Genomic DNA, 18,595 nt, shown 5'->3' on the forward strand with positions numbered 1-18,595 from the left:
CTCCTTATTTGAGTGACATCTAAAATTCAAGGTTCTGGGTTCAGATTTTCTCAATTACCTCCTATACTCAAAGTGTTTCTAACAGATTCCGGCATTTCTCAATCCAGTCTAGCGAAGACTATACAAACAGGAGTGTGCTCAACGCCCAGACTGGACTCAAGACAGTCTGGGCATGACCCACGATGGCTACTGCAAACTCAATGAGGTTGATTAGGTCATTTCTAGATAGAACAGGCAAAAAGAAACAAGTGAGGACCGAGCGTGGATCGAACACGCGACCTAGGGATCTGCAATCCCTCGCTCGTACCACTGAGCTATCGATCCTTGTAGTTCTTAATATGGGCTGTGTCTCATAGCTACTATAGTTGCAGACAAAAAGAATTGTATAATATGATCACTTTACTATCTTCTGAATATGAAAGGTGCGTCCGAGTCTGGCAAATCGAGGGAGTATAAAAATGGCTTGTCTACCACTTTGCATGAAACACTGGGGCTCTTATAGATAGGGTGCTATCCGTCCTCTTTTGAGCTTAGATCCAAATTACCCGAGTTGGAGGGTTTCAATGTTCGAATGATAGCGGTAGAGATACGCCAGTAAAATCCACATCTCGGTTTAGACAGATGAGATCATATTGGGAAAACCTTTACAGGCTCGGCGACTTCATGTTATGGAAAGCAACACTAGATAAATATGTACTTGAAAATCTGTCAAACCCTTCCTCAACGAAGCGCCAGCCATAGTAGGGTTGCTAACAGGCAAGTCAGACAAGAGGCAGCAAGATTTACGACAGCGGCTGGAAAATGTAGTTCTGTGCCAGTTGTCACGCAGTCCATATTTTAAATAGCAGCCAATACCAAAAGTTGAAAGTTGGGAGCTGAAATGCCATTCTCGCAATATTAAACTCCTTGAGCTAAGATCGACTGCCGGTGTAGATCTTTTAGCGGTTGGTACAAGGGTGTGCCAGTTGTATGATATGATGTCACAGGGCCTTGTTATTGTGGCGGCTGGACACTGGTTGTGATCGGTATTGCTATATGAGTGGGTCTAAATGGCAATCAGCCAGTTGGTCCCTTGATGGAACTCAATTTCATATTTATTAACAAGATAATATGTCCTTTCGCTACGGGCTCCATAGTTCAGTCACATACAACCTTTTGCCATGAGCAACGCTGAAACACACGGGGCCGCCGTTCAGGCTGCAGCATACTCAGCGACCAATCTCCCTCATTTTAACGATCAAATTAAGCCCGAGGAAGCTGTCTCTCAAAACTATGGGAGCGAAACTCGAGAGACGTTTAAAACAGCCTCTACAGACCACTGGCTTCCGGACTGTCTCTGCGCCCATTTGCATGAAGACTGTCCAGCTTCTCGGTCACCATCACCCAACAGCGAACAACTAGCTCCACCTTCATCACCTATATTTCATGTTCGTTCTGTTACTATGACGCTTGCAGAACTACAGAGTGCTTCTCAATCGTCTTGTTGGCTTTACAGTGTTATCTTCACAGGAATCAAGAACATGCCGACTTGGGACCCGACTAAGCCTGCGCCGAATCGAGCCTCCTTTCGTCTGGAAACATCCAAGACCGGGGTAAACATAGAGGCACTGGGCGGAACACAACGTCGCGTTCCAGAGCCCGGCTTTTTCTTTTATGTTGATGGCCAGAAAGGCAAGTGAACTTTGAATAAGAATATTATATGAACTTCCAATGTCGACACCCATATAGCGGGAGCCAGGCACGTTTAGGAGCGTACAGACCAGATTGTATCGTGCCTGAGCCAGGTGTCAAATTTTGCGGTGGTTGCATCTTCAATAGGCACCATCCTGGAGCCTTGCCTGATCAAAGAATCCCGGTGACAGATAGCGAACACTTTGCTTCACTTCTTGGAGAAACAGCTGTTATAATCATTAAGGCTATTGAGAATAAAGGCTCTGGGGTCTTTGAGCGTGCTGAAACGGTACATCCCCATGCAGGTATTGATTGCGGTGATATGAGTAAATGGTTTCATGGAGCTGAACGTCAGGTGGTAACGATTGTATAATTGGACAATTTAGCTATACCTAAGACAAGTATAGGCTCTCACCCTCAAAGTAGAGATAATTTATTGTGATGTTCTCCCTCTAAAATAAAAAATCTTTAACATTTTAATTACTCGAATAGTTATCTTATTCAATAGTATTGAATAGTAATTAATCCCTAGCACTTCTGTACCTTTCTATCTCTATTATCTCCAGTAGTGGCTTAGCAATCTCCAGTTCAGGCATGTTTGCTATCTCCTGAAGCCGAGAGTCATTTGCATCAAGATATCGATTTGTAAAAAGATATGTCGCTACTTATTTTCGATTCTCTTCGTAGATTCCATAATCCGTCGGCTTCTTTGAAGCAAGATCAAAGATCATCCTATAAGGGTCTGCTTTAGCCTCTCCGATAAGATATGCCAACATTTTGACTCTACCATTGCAAAACACCGCAGCCAAAACGCCGCCATATTCTTTCCCGGCCTGGATATTGACATCCGCTCCGTGACTGATGAGAAGCTTGGTTACCTGCAGTGAACCCTTTTTCGCCTCTACAGCCGGTTCTTGGTAGAGTAGATGACTTCTGATTGGGCGAGACTACTAGATGGGTGGTCAACAGGCTCCATTCTAGATCCTGATTATTACAATTGCAGGGTGAGTCATATCATCGAGTACCAGTCGACAGGATGCACAGGTTCAGAGGCCCTCTTCTAACAGAGTGAAGATGTTGAACAAAAACTTTTATTAAAAGAAGTACGCTAAGATCTATAGTGAAATTGGAACGGATAGCCCAATTTTAGGCCTCAATGTTGACCTCGTATCCAGCACCCTCGCTTTCCTGCTCCGTGATAATCTCATGGGCAATCTTCTCAGCCAACCCATAGATAGTACCCATAGGATGACCAGGGATAAGCACAGGGAATGAAGAAGCGTCGACAACACGAAGACCCTGAACACCATAAACTCGAGCCTTGGAATCAAGAACAGCCATCTTGTCTTCCTTCTTGCCCATCTTGCAAGTGCAAGCAGCATGCCAAACAGTCATGAGAGTATCGCGAAGAACAGCAAGGATCTGATCGTCAGACTCATGCTCCTCACCAGGGTAGACTTCCTTTAGAACAGTATCTTTCAAGGGACCGGACTTGGCGACTTCGCGAAGACGACGGAACAGGGCGATGGCGACCTCTTGGTCACCCTTGTCACCGAGAAAGTTGGGGTTGATGAGAGGCGCGTCGGAAGTCGAGTTGGACTGGAGAGTGATGTTGCCGCGGGAGAGAGGAGCAACGAGAGCACCATTGATGCTGGTGTACTTCTTGCCATCGGCAGGTTGCTGGAGAATGGGGAATTGCCAATCTTCGGAGTAGACGTTGAGAGGGATGAACTCAACCTCAGGCCAGTCTTCAGGGAATGCTTCAAGATCCTTGAGAGTAGTGTTGGAGAACTTGGATCGGTACTTCTCAGGGACCTTCTCCCAGCCCAAAAGCTCGACTTGGTTGGATGTCAATGGGCCGGCTTGTTGCTGGATGTATGCGTCGAGAGCACCCTGGAAGACAGCAGGGTCGTTGATAGCTACGCTGAGAGTATCCTCAAGACCCTGAACCTCGAATGATGGGCCAAAGAGAATGTGATCCCAGAGGTTCTGGCCGACACCAGCAAGGTCTGCGACGACAGGAATATCGAATGCCTCCAAGTGCTCCTTGGGGCCAACACCAGATACCATCAATATTTGAGGAGACTGGAAAGTTCCACCGCTGACAATGACCTCCTTGCGAGCCTTGAGAGTGTAATCCATACCAATAGAAGTAACCTCGACACCAGTTGCCTTCTTGTCGCTGTCAAACAGCACCTTCTTGGCCAGACTTTGGGTGTAGACCTTGAGAGTCTCGAGCTTCTCATCCCGAGCAGCCTTGACAAAGTCATCAGATGCACTTCGGGTAACGGTCTTGGGTCGTACGGCGGTGGTTGTGTAAGAGTATCCGAGTAGACTGCCACTGCTGAATCCATCAATACTCTTGAGTCCAAGTGAGTTAAGACCCTTTGCTACAAGGGCAGCCCAAGAGGGAACGTAGTTGGCGTAGCTGATCTGGATGGGACCTCCCTCGGATGAGAAAGCGGATGCATCGTAGTCAGTTTCGATAGATGAGCCACGCTTGTCGTTGTCGGGAGGCGTGAATGTGGCGGTCTTCTGGAAGTGAGGCAACATCTGATCCCATCTAAGGTTGTTAGAAACGTCTTTCAGGTGATTGGAGGGTTACGACTTACTGGTAGCTGTCGTCGCCGACTTCTTCAGCCCACTTGGCCATAGTACCGTTGGTGGGACGGTGGTAGACCAAGAAGTTGAGCTGCGATGAGCCACCCAGCACCTTGCCGCGAGCATAGTGAATCTCGCGATCATCAGCAGATGTCTGTGGTGTAGTAGTAAATCTCCAGTCCCTCAAAGGGTTAGAGTCCAGAAGACTAGAACCACTACCAGCCGTCACGCCACCAGGTACCGTAGCAAGGATGGGCTTGGCGATCTCGAGAAAGCCACCAGCCTCGACAATGGCGACGCTGAAACCGGCCTTGGCTAATCGGTAACCAATGGTGTTTCCTGCAGTACCTCCTCCTACGACAACGTAGTCGTAGGTAGCATCGACTCCTGGGATTCCTCCCAATTCACCGAGCTTTCCAACCTTGAGACCATCGCCAGCATATGCGGATTGGACGATATGTTGTAGTGGATCGAGAAGGGTGCTGATGAAGGGACTCTCGGCAGCAGCGGTGACGCATGTCGAAAGGCTAATAGCCAAAGATAAGGCTGAAGTGCAGCGCATTGTGGGCAGGGATCTCGATGGAAACGAATGAATGTGTTAAAGAGAGTGAGTGACCTAAAAGAGTGTGTGGGTTATAACAAACAGAAGTGGCAACATTTGTTCTTATGTACTCGATCTAAATGAACAGTAGCTTGTCAAAAAATGTCAAGCATCTTTCTTGCAGCCCAAGCGTGTACAGTAGTACCGCAAAGGTTACAGAAACTCTCAAAGTCTCACTGGAACGTGGTATGGATCGGCAATGCCGGGCATTACTACCGCGCTTCGCATAAATGAGTTGCGCGTGTGTTGGGAGGGTTCATGAGTCAGGTAGGACCCATGCCCGTTACGACAGGCAGATAATCAATGTCTCGGAGTTTTGGGGTCAGGGCAGGGATCAATGGCCAATGCAATGCCTACAACCATCCAGCTCATTGATCTTGAACAGGGCTGAGAGTTTGCTCAGAATTGATAATCTGCAGATCTTGAGTTCGGACGATCGGAAAAAGTCAATCATTCCATCTTGGCATAAGTGATTGGATGTAGTGGTTCTCATAATGAGCTGTGCATCATTTCTCATCGTGAATTTTTGTCGACAACAGCTTGCACCTCGGCGGTTTTAGTCCAACGGTTATGTGTTGGTTCTCAGCGGGTCTACAAATTGAGTGGAAACGGTAGCGAAGATAACAAGCTAGCACTGGAAACTGCCAAGGCAGTGGTGTCTGGTGATATCTGGATACTGGACTAGCCGTTCTAGCGAGTGTTGGCCGTCTTCTTCAGTTGCATTTACAGGCCAAGTTTCCCTGGAGCAGGGGTCCAAATGTCATCAACTGGGCACAAACCCGTTGCTCCCCGGGGATCGTCGCACGCAATGCGGTGGTTGATTCTACCAGTACCAGGGCCAATGCACAGACTGCGTATCACACCTTTATCACATTATGAAGACCACGCTGTTGGAATTACCATGCTTATCAACCTCGAGCAGCCGTATATCCGTACTCAGTCCCTTGTAAAGTTTCTCTACTCCATTAAAGAGAGTTACGGCTTTACACTTCAAGGTTAATCTTTGTGGATTTAAATCCCTTGATATCAGGGTCTATAGCATGAATCGAGACTGAAGAATCACTCCACTCTTCGACTAATTTTAGTCAGTTGATCCGGCACGGCTAGGACCAGCCCGTGTTGCAGATCCCTTCCTCGCTGAAGATGCTAAACACTCACTAAACATGAGCTAGCCCAGAAGGGTCTGCCGAACGGGAACAGGGCAGTCTGCCAAGAACCCAGTTTCACTTTCACCTTTCAATTAGCTGATGAGGAACACTTGTTGGTGTAAATAATTGACGCATTGCATTGTCTGAGCCTCAACTCACCACTAAGCCAGCATCACAATCTGTGGGGACGAAGGAATCTCAGCTGATACTGACTATAGCGGAGATTTTAAGGTTATATTTTACCCGAAGTGGATCGTACTTAAAAGTGATACCGTTGAACAAGATGGGGTGCTCGGTTACTGTTGAGAATTATTTTCCATTCTTACTAAGGAATGGTTCGATGAACCTGGAGAATGATACGTAATTACCGACAAACGCAACTTGACAGGTGAAGTTCTTTTTCCAGAACATTAACACCGACTTTTAAGGTGATATATTTAGTATCCATGCCTGGCAACTCTTCATAAGTAGCATGCCTGTCAATATCCTGACCCGGTATTCCCGCATAACATACGACATCGGATGAAGCATACCGTTTCTGTCGATTTCATCTTTTCATTAAACTCTAAATCTTTCATTGGTTGTGAGACCCTTTTGAGCTTGCCGATTAACCGGTGCTGTTGGCTTTCTGTGGAAGCCTCCATTCTCATGCAACACTTTTACCATGTTCCTCATAAGTGTCAGCTCTTGTTAACATGCAAATTCCACAACATGGCACAACAAGATCACATTATTGCGACTTCTGGAACAAAATTGCGAGTCCAAACCAGCCACTAAAAGGTTCTTGATCTTCTGTAACTTTATCATAGCCCCGTCGTTGTCGGCTGTTCGAGAGCCATGTTGACTATCGTGCGCCGTCAATTATGATAGCAAAGGGTTATGTTTTGATATTTGTGTATGTGCGAAATCTGATATTTGCATTGGAAAAAGCATCATCTCTAGCAGCTATCTTATTCACATGGCCTTCATCACTATGTATTGTGGTTTTGTTTGTTTTTTTGTTTCCTCAGCTTTATCCCGAAACTAGCTATACTCCAAATTAACCAATTAACTAACCCATTCATTGTCACTACTGACCTCGCGAACCGTCCGCCTCGACGAGTCTGTATCTATATATCAAAAGACTGTGATTCACAGTCGATGTCATTTCGAACTTATGCAGGGACCCTCGGTGTTTGATCGAGGAGCATTTGCGCATTGAGAGCGGAACGGAGAACCAAGGTCGGAAGGGTTATGGGCTGACCCGGCCCTGTGCCCGTGCGAAGGGTTTTCAGAAGTTGGGGATAGGTACGAGCACCCGCTGCCGTGCATAGGCAAGGCCGTTGGTGTTTTTAAGGACGCGTTTAAGGTAGCCATTCGCGTTTACGGAAGTTGGGGGGCGACGACAACTGCGTCCTCAGGACGACATCAGGCCTTCGACCTACCTTCCTGTCACCTCGCAATAAAGACTCAAGACATGTGAGGAGGAGGATATTCGGGAATCTCAGAAAGCCCCAACTGCTTGCCCTTTGCCAAGAGTCAGCGTCGGTGCGAGGGAGTAGATAGAGAAGAACAAGAGGAAAAGGAGAAGGAGAAGCAGAAGCCAATTCAGGGCTTCTTTGGCGTCCCGGCAACCATCGATGCTGTCGTAGCCTCGCGTCCCCAGACCCAAGAAGAAACTTTCGCGACAGTTGTCTTAGCTTGCCAGAAACATCTTCAGGCAATGGTCACGAAGTTTCGACACCGAATATTGGCAAAGAACAAGTAGTTGAGGCTTTTTTGACTTTACAGGTTTGTCATGGGAGGAGTTTTTTGCATCGTCCGGAAACTACGGTGGATGGACGTGAGATTAACCTGACGTACAGGAAGATGAGCAGTCAAGATATCTGTGCCGTTCTAAAATGGAAGAAATGGAGACACAGCGGGCGTCGTTTTGCAGCTCTTAGATTCAATGATGGTCATCCACGACCACAACTCGAACAGGCGCTCTCGCGACAGCCCTGACAAGCCATGGGCTAGCTACAGATCAACCACAGCATTCAGAGAGACTCTAGCTGCGGACCCTTTGAACCATGTGTATGCTTCTGCATTCCCGAAGTTGGCGCATTCTTCGATCGACATGCACGAGTCGATCGTCTCGATATATGTTTGATCACAATAAACATTACTACTAGATACCCCGTCTTCACCTACAACAGCCTTTGTTGGTTCATGGGAGATGAAACTGGATTTATTATATCAGGTCAGAGTAGGCCTCGCCAAAACATCGTTCGCCTTACGCCTAGGCTCTCTAACAATAAGCCTGGCGACGATAGAAAGGCAGGTTGCTTATCATGCATGAGGCACAGTTGCAGGATCCATGTTAGAATGAGGGGAAATGGACTTGGCAGAAATAGTCTAGACTACCATGATCTTCGAGCATAAGATACGCGATGGACGATCAAATCTTGGACCAATCCACCATTGACCTAAGTTTTGCTTTTATTTGACAACACATTGCTGCATTGCAATACATGGCCCGTCATGGCGACCTAATGTTGCCCATGGGATTAGTCTTTACGTCATGCAACATGCGTAGTCAGATTTCTCAGCTTCTTACCCCTGCTCCCCATAAGCTACGAGTAGATAAAGTGTACTAGCATGCACCTACGAATATGATACCCTTGTCTATACGAGCAAAGGTGACTGTGTTGGTTGCATACCCTGACCCAGACTTTGCGGTGGTTACCGACTTGTTTACGGTAACGTTGGATTCACGAGTCCAATGAGCCAACACCACGAGATCTCACCTACATAGACTACTGACCGACCTGCATTTCCCGTCTTATCAAGGCTTCTAAGATGATGTCAAGTGTTTCTGGAGGAGTGTTTCTTGGCGGGGCTATTTAAGGTGATGACTGACCTCCGCCACTTTGTGCAGTTGGTCATTTGTTTCGATAGCCTATGTATGCACTTTATTACTCTCAAGCGGATTCGTCATGTTGTTTACCCTTCGGAGATTTTTCGCCATGGTGGTGATGCTTATGGCACTCACGTTCTCACCAACCACTGCACTTCCCAACATTCGAGTGTTACCTTTGGGCGATTCCATCACCAAGGGAACAGGCTCAACGGGCATCGTTGGCTATCGTCTACCGTTGCGACAAAAGATTCTTGCACAAGGCGTCAAAGTCAATATGGTGGGAACCTTGAAGAACGGCAACATGGTTGATGCACACCATGAAGGGCACAGCGGAAAGCTTATATCCGACATCAACGGTTACTGGCAAGTCCCTATCAAGGCTCGACCCAATGTTGTCCTCATCCACGCCGGCACCAACAACATGGATCGAGGAATTGACCTCGACATTGGAGCTGATATCATGGCTGATATCGTCGACGGTATCTTCAAAGTCGCTCCAGGCGTGACTATTCTACTTGCACCAGTCATTTGGGCCAACGATGCGAAAATGCAGGCCAAGACAGATAAATTTAACCCGAAACTTCGAGCACTCATTGCGGCACGACAAAAAGCTGGCAAAAAGATTCTGGAGGTGCCGATTGACATCAAGAAGGCTGATCTTGCTGATTCGAAACATCCCAATGACACAGGTTATGAGAAGATGGCGAATGCTTGGTTGAAGGGGATTCTTGAAGCTGATAAGAAGGGTTGGTTGAAGGCGCCTATCCCGATGAAAGAGAGTGATGCACCAGGAACTGGGCTGGGTGCATGAACCACATCGGCGATAAGAAGATCATGCTTGTTCCTATGATGCACTTAGATAATATTTTGCAGATAACTGATATACCCTATTCTAGTCTTGAAATGGTCACTTGAGAGTGTTCAACCCCGCTCGTAAATGCAAGTAACAACCATTCGTGTCTTATAGTTGTTCCTCTTGATGCAAGGTGCTCACCAGACTAACGACATCCCTGTAAAGCAGCCACCAAGCCACTCACTGTGCGTTACACCACAACTGGCGGAGTTGCACGACATTTCAGTGGCGGGCGGAGCGGAACAGGAACTTCCGGAGTTAGTGCAGCGCAATAAAGTCCGAATTTCTAACGCCGACTGGCATAAGCTTCAATTGAATAAAGAGACGAGTCTGAACCCAACCACCCGCAATTCAATTCCATCACACAAAACAATACACAACATCACAGTATGGCCTCAAAATCTCTAGTCGTCGGCGGTACAGGCGGTATTGGCTACGCCATCGCATGTCGCATCGCTGCCAACACTCCCTCATCAACAGTTATCATCAGCGGCCGTAATGAGCCAAAGAACATTCCTCACTCCAACATGCAATTTCGAGCGCTAGATGCATCATCAATGCGCGCCATCAAAAATTACACAGATGGGCTCAAGGCGTCGCAGGATCGCTTCGGTACTCTTGTCCTCACCCAGGGCATTCTCACCACCGCTGGAAGAACCGAGACGCCTGAGGGCATTGATCGCAAGATGGCGCTTCACTACTATGGACGACAATTACTTATCAGAGAGCTCATGCCAGCTCTCACAGAAGATGCCAAGGTTTTGATCGTCTTGGACAGCGTTCGTGGAGGTCCCGACAAGCTCAACTGGGAAGATCTGGATCTCAAGACCACGTTTAGCATGTCGAGTGCTGCTGCTCATTGTCTGTCAATGACAGACGCCATGGTTCAACATTATGGCACTGAGCAAAAGGCTGCAGGTACCAAGCGACACTTTATTCACGCTACTCCCGGTGTTGTCAACACCAACATCGCTTCATCACTTCCTTGGTATCTACGTGGCCCAGCTTCAGCTGCTGCGTCCCTATTTGGCATGTCGCCCGAGAAATGTGCAGAGCACATGGTCCAGGGGATTGAGAATGCGGCGGCTTCTGGTGAAAAGGCCGGTAGAAATTGGGAGTTCATCAACGAGAAGGGCGTCGTAATTGAGAAGGAAGCATGGAATGACGAGCAGGTTCAGAAAGCGAATGAGCATACTTGGGATCTTGTTGATGGTGCATTGAAGGCTTGATTGGAATGGTATTAGCGGTTGATGTCGGCAGTAATGGTAATGACTGGGTTTTGTAATAATATTATTCGCCTTCGAGGTGGAAAGAATGGCAATCTACGCCAGGAGGACAAGAATTTAATGATCAGGCATAGTTAAAAATTGATTAACGTTTAAAAAAGGTACTTGAAATTACAAAAAGAAAACAACTTGTTTTGCCTCAACACGGGATCGAACCGTGGACCTTGTCATTACTAGTGACACGCTCTACCACTGAGCCATTAAGGCAATGTTATTGGATATGAGTTGCGCCGGTAATTTGGTACTATGTTCTCTAGCTGCAACTACTTTGTGACTTCACATCCACACCAGTATTATCTTTTCCTCAGGAAACAGCTAACTCTATTTAAAAATACCAGTAATTCAGTGCTAGCATTAATGTTAGATAGGTAATTTCGGGTTTAAACTGCCATTGCAGATAATTAATCTGCCAGGTATTATACAGCAGCACAAGTCACTCGAAAAATACACAGCTTCTACACCAATGTCTGGTAAGAAGCCCAGAGATCGTTAGAGCAGGAAACATTCAATTCCACAACTTAATAATATGGAAAATGAAATCCACTCCGATTCTCAATTGAGTTTTTACCTATTGAAATAGCTCAGGAGACATGAAACGAACTCGTTCAAGGCTAAATTCTGGAAATGGTTCTACCGTTATAACAATAGGGTAGCCAGACAGTGAACAACGCAGGCTTGTCCACACCAACGCGCTATGACGCGCCGGAACGTGACGCGAACCAAGGGACAGAAGCCCTACATTCCATGTTCACTTCTTCTCTGAAACGCCAAATGTGCTAAGATGTGGCCAATCTGTATAGTTAGCATATGTCTTATCGTCACATGATTGTCAGACTTACCAAATGTCGTTCGCTGCTTATTGACCTTGGTGACATCAACTCGTTCCCCAACCGACAATGATTTATTCGCGTCATCGCCGTAGCAGAATCCATAACGTCCAAAGACAGGACTGTATTTCGCACCCTTGTCCACTCTTCGGTCTTTGTTCAGTTTCTTCCACACCAAACCTCGTTCATCAGTCGCTGTCTTTCCCGTCTCGTAATTCACGGTGATGCTTTGACATCGGAAGCAGTTCGCTGTCAAAGCCATTCGTACCCCACCAGAGAATGACAGGCCCCCCCAGTAGTCCTCAGCAAACGGCCCAGATGCGCCGCGAAGAACGATGTTGGGTCGGAACTTGGTGATGTCCATTGAGTAACCTTCCTTCAGACGCGAGGATAACTCATTGTTAGACTCTTCTGTGACGACGAGGTAATGAGCAATGTCGCTGAAAGTGAGCTTCTCTGGTTCATGTGCTAGGAACGGGATGTTGCTCGTGATACGCTGAGTGAACGAAGCCTTTTGCAAAGCTTCAGAGCTATGAGGAGCCAACGATCCATGAACAGCTCTTGATCCATCGCCGATATAGACCAATCGAACTTCATGGCCGATACGATCTGAGAACCATCCAGACAAATTGTCACCCATGTCATAAGCCTTGGTATTGCTCGCATGGAGACTGGCTTCAATTATCGGCCTCCCCTCAAGAGAAGGTTTCAGAGGAAAATGAATTCTGTCTTCATTCTTGTCTGTGTACCATTTGACGGTGACTCGACTCTTGCCGTAATCGATGGAGGCCTGGAATAGCGCAAGCTTGAGTTCATATCCGATGAGCAATGTCTCATACTCGACATCCGAATCGCCATTTCGGCGGACTTTTTGGAGACAAAAAGTCCTATCGCCTTCGAAACCGAAAGGCCCAAGATGTGCTTTGTTCAAAGCACACCCTCTCATACCCTTGACTGGATATACGTATAACTTCAGGTGGTGTCAGCTGAAGTCTCATATCACACAAGGAATCATTACCTGAGTGACTTCCAATCCAGTCTCTTTTGCTGTTTGGCCCCGCAGCAATAGTGAAGCAGACACGGCAAGGACAATGCCCAAGATGAGTGACCATAAAGTGATTTCGTCCATGTTTGCTTAGTCCGAAGGTATCGCAACGTCAAGAAAGGCAACATCGAAATCATGTCCCGACAATACACACATATACCGAGACGTCCGGCAAGACTTGACAAAATGAGTATGAACTCCCGAATGACGTGTGAGTTGCCAGAAGCTAATCCCCAATAGGAAAATAGATGGGGCTTTCAAGTGGGTGCGCTAGGATGAAGGGAGAGAACTCAGACAACAGACTTTGTGGGCTCAAAATCAGACAGAGAAGTTGGAGATATAGAGAAGTAGTGTACAAATGATTGAATGAAGGGTAGATAATATCAAACCAATAGTCGCTGTGGACATGTAGTTATTTGCAAGTGACAGTTACTGAAGATGCTTGGTGTCGTAGGCACTTGTACATTTGATCAAGCGACCGTGAGACTCTGCAACAAGTTCCCCACAAGACGATTGCTCGCCTTGTCTTATCATCAAGAACTTCTCAAGTGCTCGAGTCAATGGCTCGAAAGCAGATTCGGACTTGCTAGCAAACTTGTCGCTTAATACGAAAGCAGATCTTCATCAAATAACCGCGTAATTGGTTTAGTGGTAAAATTCTCCGTTGCCATTCAAGCGACATCGGGGAGCCCTGGGTTCGATTCCCAGATTACGCAAAACGTCCCAAGCAGAGCTTGGAATTCCTTTTTACACGTTGGGAGGTGTTTTGAAGCTATACGGACTTGAGGGTGGCGAGAGGTGAGAGGTGGCGGGAAGTTGGGGACAAATATCAGTGCGACAAGAAATGGGAAGGTAGCTGGAGGAATTGGACAGATTCACTATTGATCCAACAGCGTACTCAGTAATGGAACCGCCGTGTTGTGGTTGTGGGACGAATTACTTTTGTGGTGTTAATGGTTTTGTGCAAGAGACCGATCGATCCAAATCGGAAGCGACTCTGTTCATAGGTAGTCTATATAGGATGAGAGAAAAGTATGAGCATAGCATTGAAGCAAGTAGGATATTCTAGGTTTAGGATATGAGATGAAGACAGAAAATACAACAAGTCATTGATATCTGTTCAGACAAAAACATGTATCCAAGCGTTCGGCAACAAAAAAGACGTGCGAAATTAAAGTGCGTAAGAGAAATGTTAAAGTCCCAAGTCCTTCTTCATAGCGGGTAAAATAACATTATCATTCCAATTCCAGATCAGTCCGCTGCTGTGACCAGTGAACGCAGCACCAGTCCAATACGTGTTGCGAGATCCTTCAAGCTCCAGAAGCTTCCTAAAGAAGCCATCACCGATTTCCTTGGAACAAACATGAAGTTCGAAAGGAGCATGGTTGGCGAGCACAGGAAATGTGACCTTCTTTGCTGATCCAGCCGGGACAGCGCCTGCGCGGGCAAGATTCGTGAGTTCCTTTCGAATGACAGCCTTAGCGTCCGCAAGGCTGTAGTCGGCATTGTCAAAGGCCACACCGAGAAGAAACTGCTCTGAAAACCCGGGAGGGATATTGTAGCCGTTGCTTCCAGGGATGACAGGTGTGTTGGCTGGTGTGAAAGCGCCGACGTTTTGGAGGTTGACATCGACACCGGCGATGTTGGCAACGCCTGCGACGTAGCCGTAGGCAGAGAACTTTGAGAATAAAGTCTTTTCGTGTGGAGCAAGATCAAAGGAGCCAACGTTCTTGAGAGTCTGAGGGATTGCAACAAGAAGCTTGCGTGCCTTAAAGGTAATGTGTTTCCCATGTTGTTTGACAGTAACAACAACACCATCTTTGTTCCTCTTGACACTCTTGACGTCCGAGTTGAGGTAGATTTCCTTAGTGAGCTCAAGAGCCGCAGCTTCATAGACAGTCCGAGAGTTGCCGGATTTAGGAACAATAAATCCTTTGGTGACACTCTGCAACAAACCAGGTCCAAATTTCTTGATTCCATAGAGAGCGGGGATGGTGGTGATGTTTCCAGGGTACCAGCCAAACTGAGAGATGAGGGAAAGGAGATCAGTGAAATTGTTTTGCTGAGCAAACTGTGAGAACGGCTGAAGAAGCTCTTTGGGCACAGGGTTGGGAACAAAAGTATAGCCTTGATCAATCCAAGGGTACTTTGTCAAGACGTTTTGGCTGTAGGCTTGTATCGCGGCGGTTATAGCCTTTGCTTTTGCAGCGGCAGTGTCTGCATCTGGAGGGGGAATGGGGATGCCGAGAGAAAAGTCATACTGCTTAGTTTCTTTGTCAGAGACGAGAGGACTGCTGATGACAGAGTCAACACCCAGACGGTCAAAGTATTTTTGGACAGTCTCGCTGTTCTCAAAGATGACAACGCCGATGTTGGCAGCCGCCTTTGTCTTGGGGTTGATGTATGTCTCAGCATGGCCTCCGATCTTGTCTTGTTTCTCAATCACGGCAACCTTTGCACCAGCATCTTTGAGGTTGATGGCTGCGTGGATACCAGATGCACCGCCGCCAATGATTGCAACATCCACGTTGATGGTTTTCACCGTGGACGTGTGAGCCACAGCAGCGGAAGCTGTTGAAATGCAAGACGCCAGGATTATGGCAGAATTGAAGAGTCTCATTGTGAGAATATTAAGAAGGATAGGAAGAAGAATAAATGACTGACTATGGGACAGCGTAACAATGGCAGAAAGCCTGATTTATATGAATCACACTGGAACAAAATAATCCAAGGTGTAGATCATTGTGCTATGACAATGTGATATCTCACATACGTCAAACCACCAGCGAACAGTTTTTCTTTTTTGTCCCGTATTGATCATCCCTGTCTGCCAAGTGTGCACAAAGCATTCAGCTATTAAATATTGACCTTGATCGAGTTAGTTTCGGGCCTCAATATTTAAAGATCAACAGCAGGGCGAGACGAACCCGCTTTCACATTGTTTCTTATTGTTCGTATGACGTGGAATTGACACTACGGCCCTTAACTGGCCATGGTCTGTCTGTTAAGCCACATTCTCCGTGGAGACACGGAATCAATTATCTTGTGACTTGAGGAAAGTTGTGGATTCCACTAGTTGTAAAACTAATCAATTGGATCTAGGGGCTAGTTGTTCCCTCGCGTCCTTCATCTAAACAGGATTTTAATCAACGCTATGCAGGGCCATGTCAACAAAAAGCAAAAATAAAAAAATAAAAAATAAAAAATAAAATAAAAACATCTTGCCCAGCCGATAAAGTGAGTCATGATCGATCAACCTTGCATAATGAGATTTTCTTAGACAACTCTTTCCAATTTCGTCATTGGCTCAACCTGCCGGTTGGTGCCAGTGAACCATATTGTCGGGCTCAACTTTGAGATGGATCTACACTTTCGATGTAACCTTTTCGTTGGCAGAGCAGTCGAAGAGGAAAAGAATATTGGCACAGCGAGAACCAGTTTCATGGACGAACTCGCGGTATCTTTGAACCGAGAAAAGCAAAATAGATCACGATAAATAACGGGCGTGATGACATGTCCTTTTCCTTATCTGAAGGGGGTTTCCCTTCAAAGCTTGCGAACGCCATGTTCCAAAATGACATAATATTTAATTGTTCTGAGACGTAGATGGATAGGCAGCACGATGTAGTACAATACCCTGTTTACCTTTTCGCTGTTTAGTTAAACAATCACCATGGGAATTGAGGTTGCATGCCTATTCAGTTCAAGAGCCTCTTCGCTCTCAATTGACAAATTTCAACACACAGCTAATTGCTGTCACCACTAAGCCATTATATCATCACAACATGTGGGCAATTGGAGGTGTTAGACGTTCGGCGTTTTTTTAGGAGTTTTTTGTTTTGTCTTTACTGAAATAAGAAGTTATCAGGACAATTGTCGTCGCGCCTGGAGAAAATAAATACCTGGTTTACAAAGGGTTAACCAAGCATACCAAAACCGACCAATGCCATCATGTCCCGAAATCTATAAATAAAGCTCCGAATAAGCAGTATACTAGCATATTGACATCGGGGATTGTAGGGTCCATTTCGTGGAAAGGCTTCCATCTTCCGGCAGTTATGAATAATAATAATTAAAACACGACCTGACGTGCCGACGCTCCGCAAAGTAACGTACAAGCCCCAGCGATCATGTAAGAACTGTTCAATTGAACAAATCAGCAACAAACAAGTTCTTGATAGTGGGACGATTTGATCCTACAAGGCGGTGCATGAAACTCAGCCCCAATTGCCCGAGGCTTTCTCGGCTAGATCGGCCAGTTAATCGGGGAATTGCACGGACATGAAAATACCGGTTTGCATCAGATCAGTCTTTAACTATGTCCATCTTCCCGTCTCTTTGGTGACTGGTATGTTTTCATCCATCCATCATCTCATACCTGATTCCCGATAACTAGCATCTACTCAGAACACACCACAACCACTCGCAACCCAACGGATTATCGAAAAAAATGGGTTACGCTGTCGACATTTATATCTATGGCCTCGGCCTTATTTTAATGTACCAAGGCATTGTTGCTCTGATTGACCCAAAAGGGCAATTCAGGCTCAGGGGCATCAAAGATATGAGATCCTCCGAAGAAATGGCCAGCTTCGCACCCATCTACATGCTCGGAGTTAGAGATATTTCCATGGGTATCTTTATGGTCGCCCACCACTACGTCGACAATTTAACGGCCGTGTTGACATTGCTGGCTATTATGAGCTTCTTCAAATTTGGCGATGCAGTTGTGGTGATTTCAGTCGGGGATGATCGTATAAGGACGAAGGCAATTGAGAATATGGCTATGGGAGTTGGTCTTATTGGTTGGTTGATGTATCTAGCCAAAAACTAGGTAGGAGGCAACTGCTGTAAGAGTATAGTCAACCGTTACGACAAACTATGAGACCGTCGATATCACCGCGTCTCTCAATACCACTCTTTCTGATTCATTCGCTATCGAGACATCTCTAGCAGAGTCTACTGCTACCACCAATACCACGGTCGCCATTGATACCAGCAGCGAGACGTCCACTGTCACTGGCAGCCAGATGCACACTATCACAACTTCTGATGCGGTCTTCACTACCACGGCTAAGACTTCCACTGCTGCACCAGTCCCAAGTTGTGTCAATAATCTCAAGAACATTACACCTGGATTTGCCGTTGCGGCATCAAGGGAGCTTCTGTAGCGGCAAGTGACGACTTTGTGTATTCGAGAAACGCCGCGGCCGGCACCAGACTCGATTGTTACAGATCGTGCTTGAAAAATCCCAACTGTCTGTCTTTGGCCATTCAAGAGAATGTATCTTGTGAATTGTATTCAGGGTCAACTGGAGGCACTGATGTGCTAGACACGGCATGGAAGTGGTACGAACTCTACTGCTTTTGCGATATAGATTAAGCATAGTATTCCCTTTTGGCTGAGGTTAATATTACGATCGCACCCTACCTTCTATATATATTGCCTTTTCTTTCCCTCTTCACCAATCATATTTAATTACTATTACACAAACGATCAAAATTGCCTTAGGCAGTTGGCGGCCTGCAGATCTGTCCTTCCACTAGTCAATCGCATAACTAACCCTACTGCGCTTTTCCTTCCTCAATTAGTTAGCTCCTAAGAGTAGGCTATTGGATACGAATGCGTAACTAATCTGTAGTTAGAAGCTCAATCTGGAAAATTAAATTAAACTATTCGCC

General features: G+C 46.3%; 7 protein-coding genes and 3 non-coding genes across 10 annotated transcripts; 5 read left to right on the forward strand and 5 right to left on the reverse strand.

The window, feature by feature from the left end:
* Nucleotides 1-251: 251 nt before the first annotated feature.
* EDB82DRAFT_t293 lies at nucleotides 252-324 on the reverse strand. Its single transcript has one exon. It is a non-coding gene; the product is annotated as a tRNA-Cys (tRNA).
* A 747-nt stretch (nucleotides 325-1,071) lies between these two features.
* EDB82DRAFT_518190 (uncharacterized protein) lies at nucleotides 1,072-2,122 on the forward strand. Its single transcript, XM_025725717.2, has one exon. It carries the CDS (start codon nucleotides 1,161-1,163, stop codon nucleotides 1,677-1,679), a length of 519 nt encoding a protein of 172 aa, XP_025594288.1. The 5' UTR covers nucleotides 1,072-1,160; the 3' UTR covers nucleotides 1,680-2,122.
* Nucleotides 2,123-2,746: 624 nt separating this feature from the next.
* On the reverse strand, nucleotides 2,747-5,108 carry EDB82DRAFT_580713 (uncharacterized protein). Its single transcript, XM_025725718.2, has 2 exons — nucleotides 4,284-5,108; nucleotides 2,747-4,234 (listed from the first exon to the last, which is right to left on the reverse strand). The coding sequence occupies exons 1-2, from the start codon at nucleotides 4,832-4,834 to the stop codon at nucleotides 2,818-2,820; spliced, it is 1,968 nt and encodes a 655-aa protein (XP_025594289.1). The 5' UTR covers nucleotides 4,835-5,108; the 3' UTR covers nucleotides 2,747-2,817.
* Nucleotides 5,109-8,632: 3,524 nt separating this feature from the next.
* Nucleotides 8,633-9,850, forward strand: EDB82DRAFT_355641 (SGNH hydrolase-type esterase domain-containing protein). Its single transcript, XM_025725719.2, has one exon. It carries the CDS (start codon nucleotides 8,979-8,981, stop codon nucleotides 9,711-9,713), a length of 735 nt encoding a protein of 244 aa, XP_025594290.1. The 5' UTR covers nucleotides 8,633-8,978; the 3' UTR covers nucleotides 9,714-9,850.
* A 222-nt stretch (nucleotides 9,851-10,072) lies between these two features.
* EDB82DRAFT_518194 (uncharacterized protein) lies at nucleotides 10,073-11,242 on the forward strand. Its single transcript, XM_025725720.2, has one exon. It carries the CDS (start codon nucleotides 10,145-10,147, stop codon nucleotides 10,982-10,984), a length of 840 nt encoding a protein of 279 aa, XP_025594291.1. The 5' UTR covers nucleotides 10,073-10,144; the 3' UTR covers nucleotides 10,985-11,242.
* Nucleotides 11,177-11,248, reverse strand: EDB82DRAFT_t292. The gene has a single exon. It is a non-coding gene; the product is annotated as a tRNA-Thr (tRNA).
* A 226-nt stretch (nucleotides 11,249-11,474) lies between these two features.
* EDB82DRAFT_518197 (uncharacterized protein) lies at nucleotides 11,475-13,379 on the reverse strand. Its single transcript, XM_025725721.2, has 3 exons — nucleotides 12,887-13,379; nucleotides 11,881-12,838; nucleotides 11,475-11,833 (listed from the first exon to the last, which is right to left on the reverse strand). The coding sequence occupies exons 1-3, from the start codon at nucleotides 12,995-12,997 to the stop codon at nucleotides 11,790-11,792; spliced, it is 1,113 nt and encodes a 370-aa protein (XP_025594292.1). The 5' UTR covers nucleotides 12,998-13,379; the 3' UTR covers nucleotides 11,475-11,789.
* A 168-nt stretch (nucleotides 13,380-13,547) lies between these two features.
* Nucleotides 13,548-13,629, forward strand: EDB82DRAFT_t265. Its single transcript has one exon. It is a non-coding gene; the product is annotated as a tRNA-Gly (tRNA).
* A 476-nt stretch (nucleotides 13,630-14,105) lies between these two features.
* On the reverse strand, nucleotides 14,106-15,533 carry EDB82DRAFT_563064 (uncharacterized protein; the record flags this gene model as incomplete). Its single annotated transcript, XM_025725723.1, has 1 exon — nucleotides 14,106-15,533. One exon carries the CDS (start codon nucleotides 15,531-15,533, stop codon nucleotides 14,106-14,108), a length of 1,428 nt encoding a protein of 475 aa, XP_025594293.1.
* A 1,709-nt stretch (nucleotides 15,534-17,242) lies between these two features.
* Nucleotides 17,243-18,084, forward strand: EDB82DRAFT_542247 (uncharacterized protein; the record flags this gene model as incomplete). The annotated part of the gene is made up of 2 exons (XM_065609344.1): nucleotides 17,243-17,705; nucleotides 17,776-18,084. Exons 1-2 carry the CDS (start codon nucleotides 17,364-17,366, stop codon nucleotides 18,082-18,084), a joined length of 651 nt encoding a protein of 216 aa, XP_065463606.1. The 5' UTR covers nucleotides 17,243-17,363.
* Nucleotides 18,085-18,595: the final 511 nt, after the last annotated feature.

This window comes from Fusarium venenatum, assembly GCF_020744135.1.
Source record: "Fusarium venenatum strain MPI-CAGE-CH-0201 chromosome Unknown EDB82scaffold_4, whole genome shotgun sequence".
Lineage (NCBI taxonomy): Eukaryota > Fungi > Ascomycota > Sordariomycetes > Hypocreales > Nectriaceae > Fusarium > Fusarium venenatum.

Coding starts and splice junctions, on each gene's coding strand:
- EDB82DRAFT_518190 (XM_025725717.2), top strand. CDS start 1,161: ATGAGCAACGCTGAAACACACGGGGCCGCCGTTCAGGCTGCAGCATAC.
- EDB82DRAFT_580713 (XM_025725718.2), bottom strand. CDS start 4,834: ATGCGCTGCACTTCAGCCTTATCTTTGGCTATTAGCCTTTCGACATGC. Junction 4,235..4,283: donor GTCGGCGACGACAGCTACCA/GTAAGTCGTAAC, acceptor TAACAACCTTAG/ATGGGATCAGATGTTGCCTC.
- EDB82DRAFT_355641 (XM_025725719.2), top strand. CDS start 8,979: ATGTTGTTTACCCTTCGGAGATTTTTCGCCATGGTGGTGATGCTTATG.
- EDB82DRAFT_518194 (XM_025725720.2), top strand. CDS start 10,145: ATGGCCTCAAAATCTCTAGTCGTCGGCGGTACAGGCGGTATTGGCTAC.
- EDB82DRAFT_518197 (XM_025725721.2), bottom strand. CDS start 12,997: ATGGACGAAATCACTTTATGGTCACTCATCTTGGGCATTGTCCTTGCC. Junction 12,839..12,886: donor CTGGATTGGAAGTCACTCAG/GTAATGATTCCT, acceptor CACCACCTGAAG/TTATACGTATATCCAGTCAA. Junction 11,834..11,880: donor TAAGCAGCGAACGACATTTG/GTAAGTCTGACA, acceptor CTAACTATACAG/ATTGGCCACATCTTAGCACA.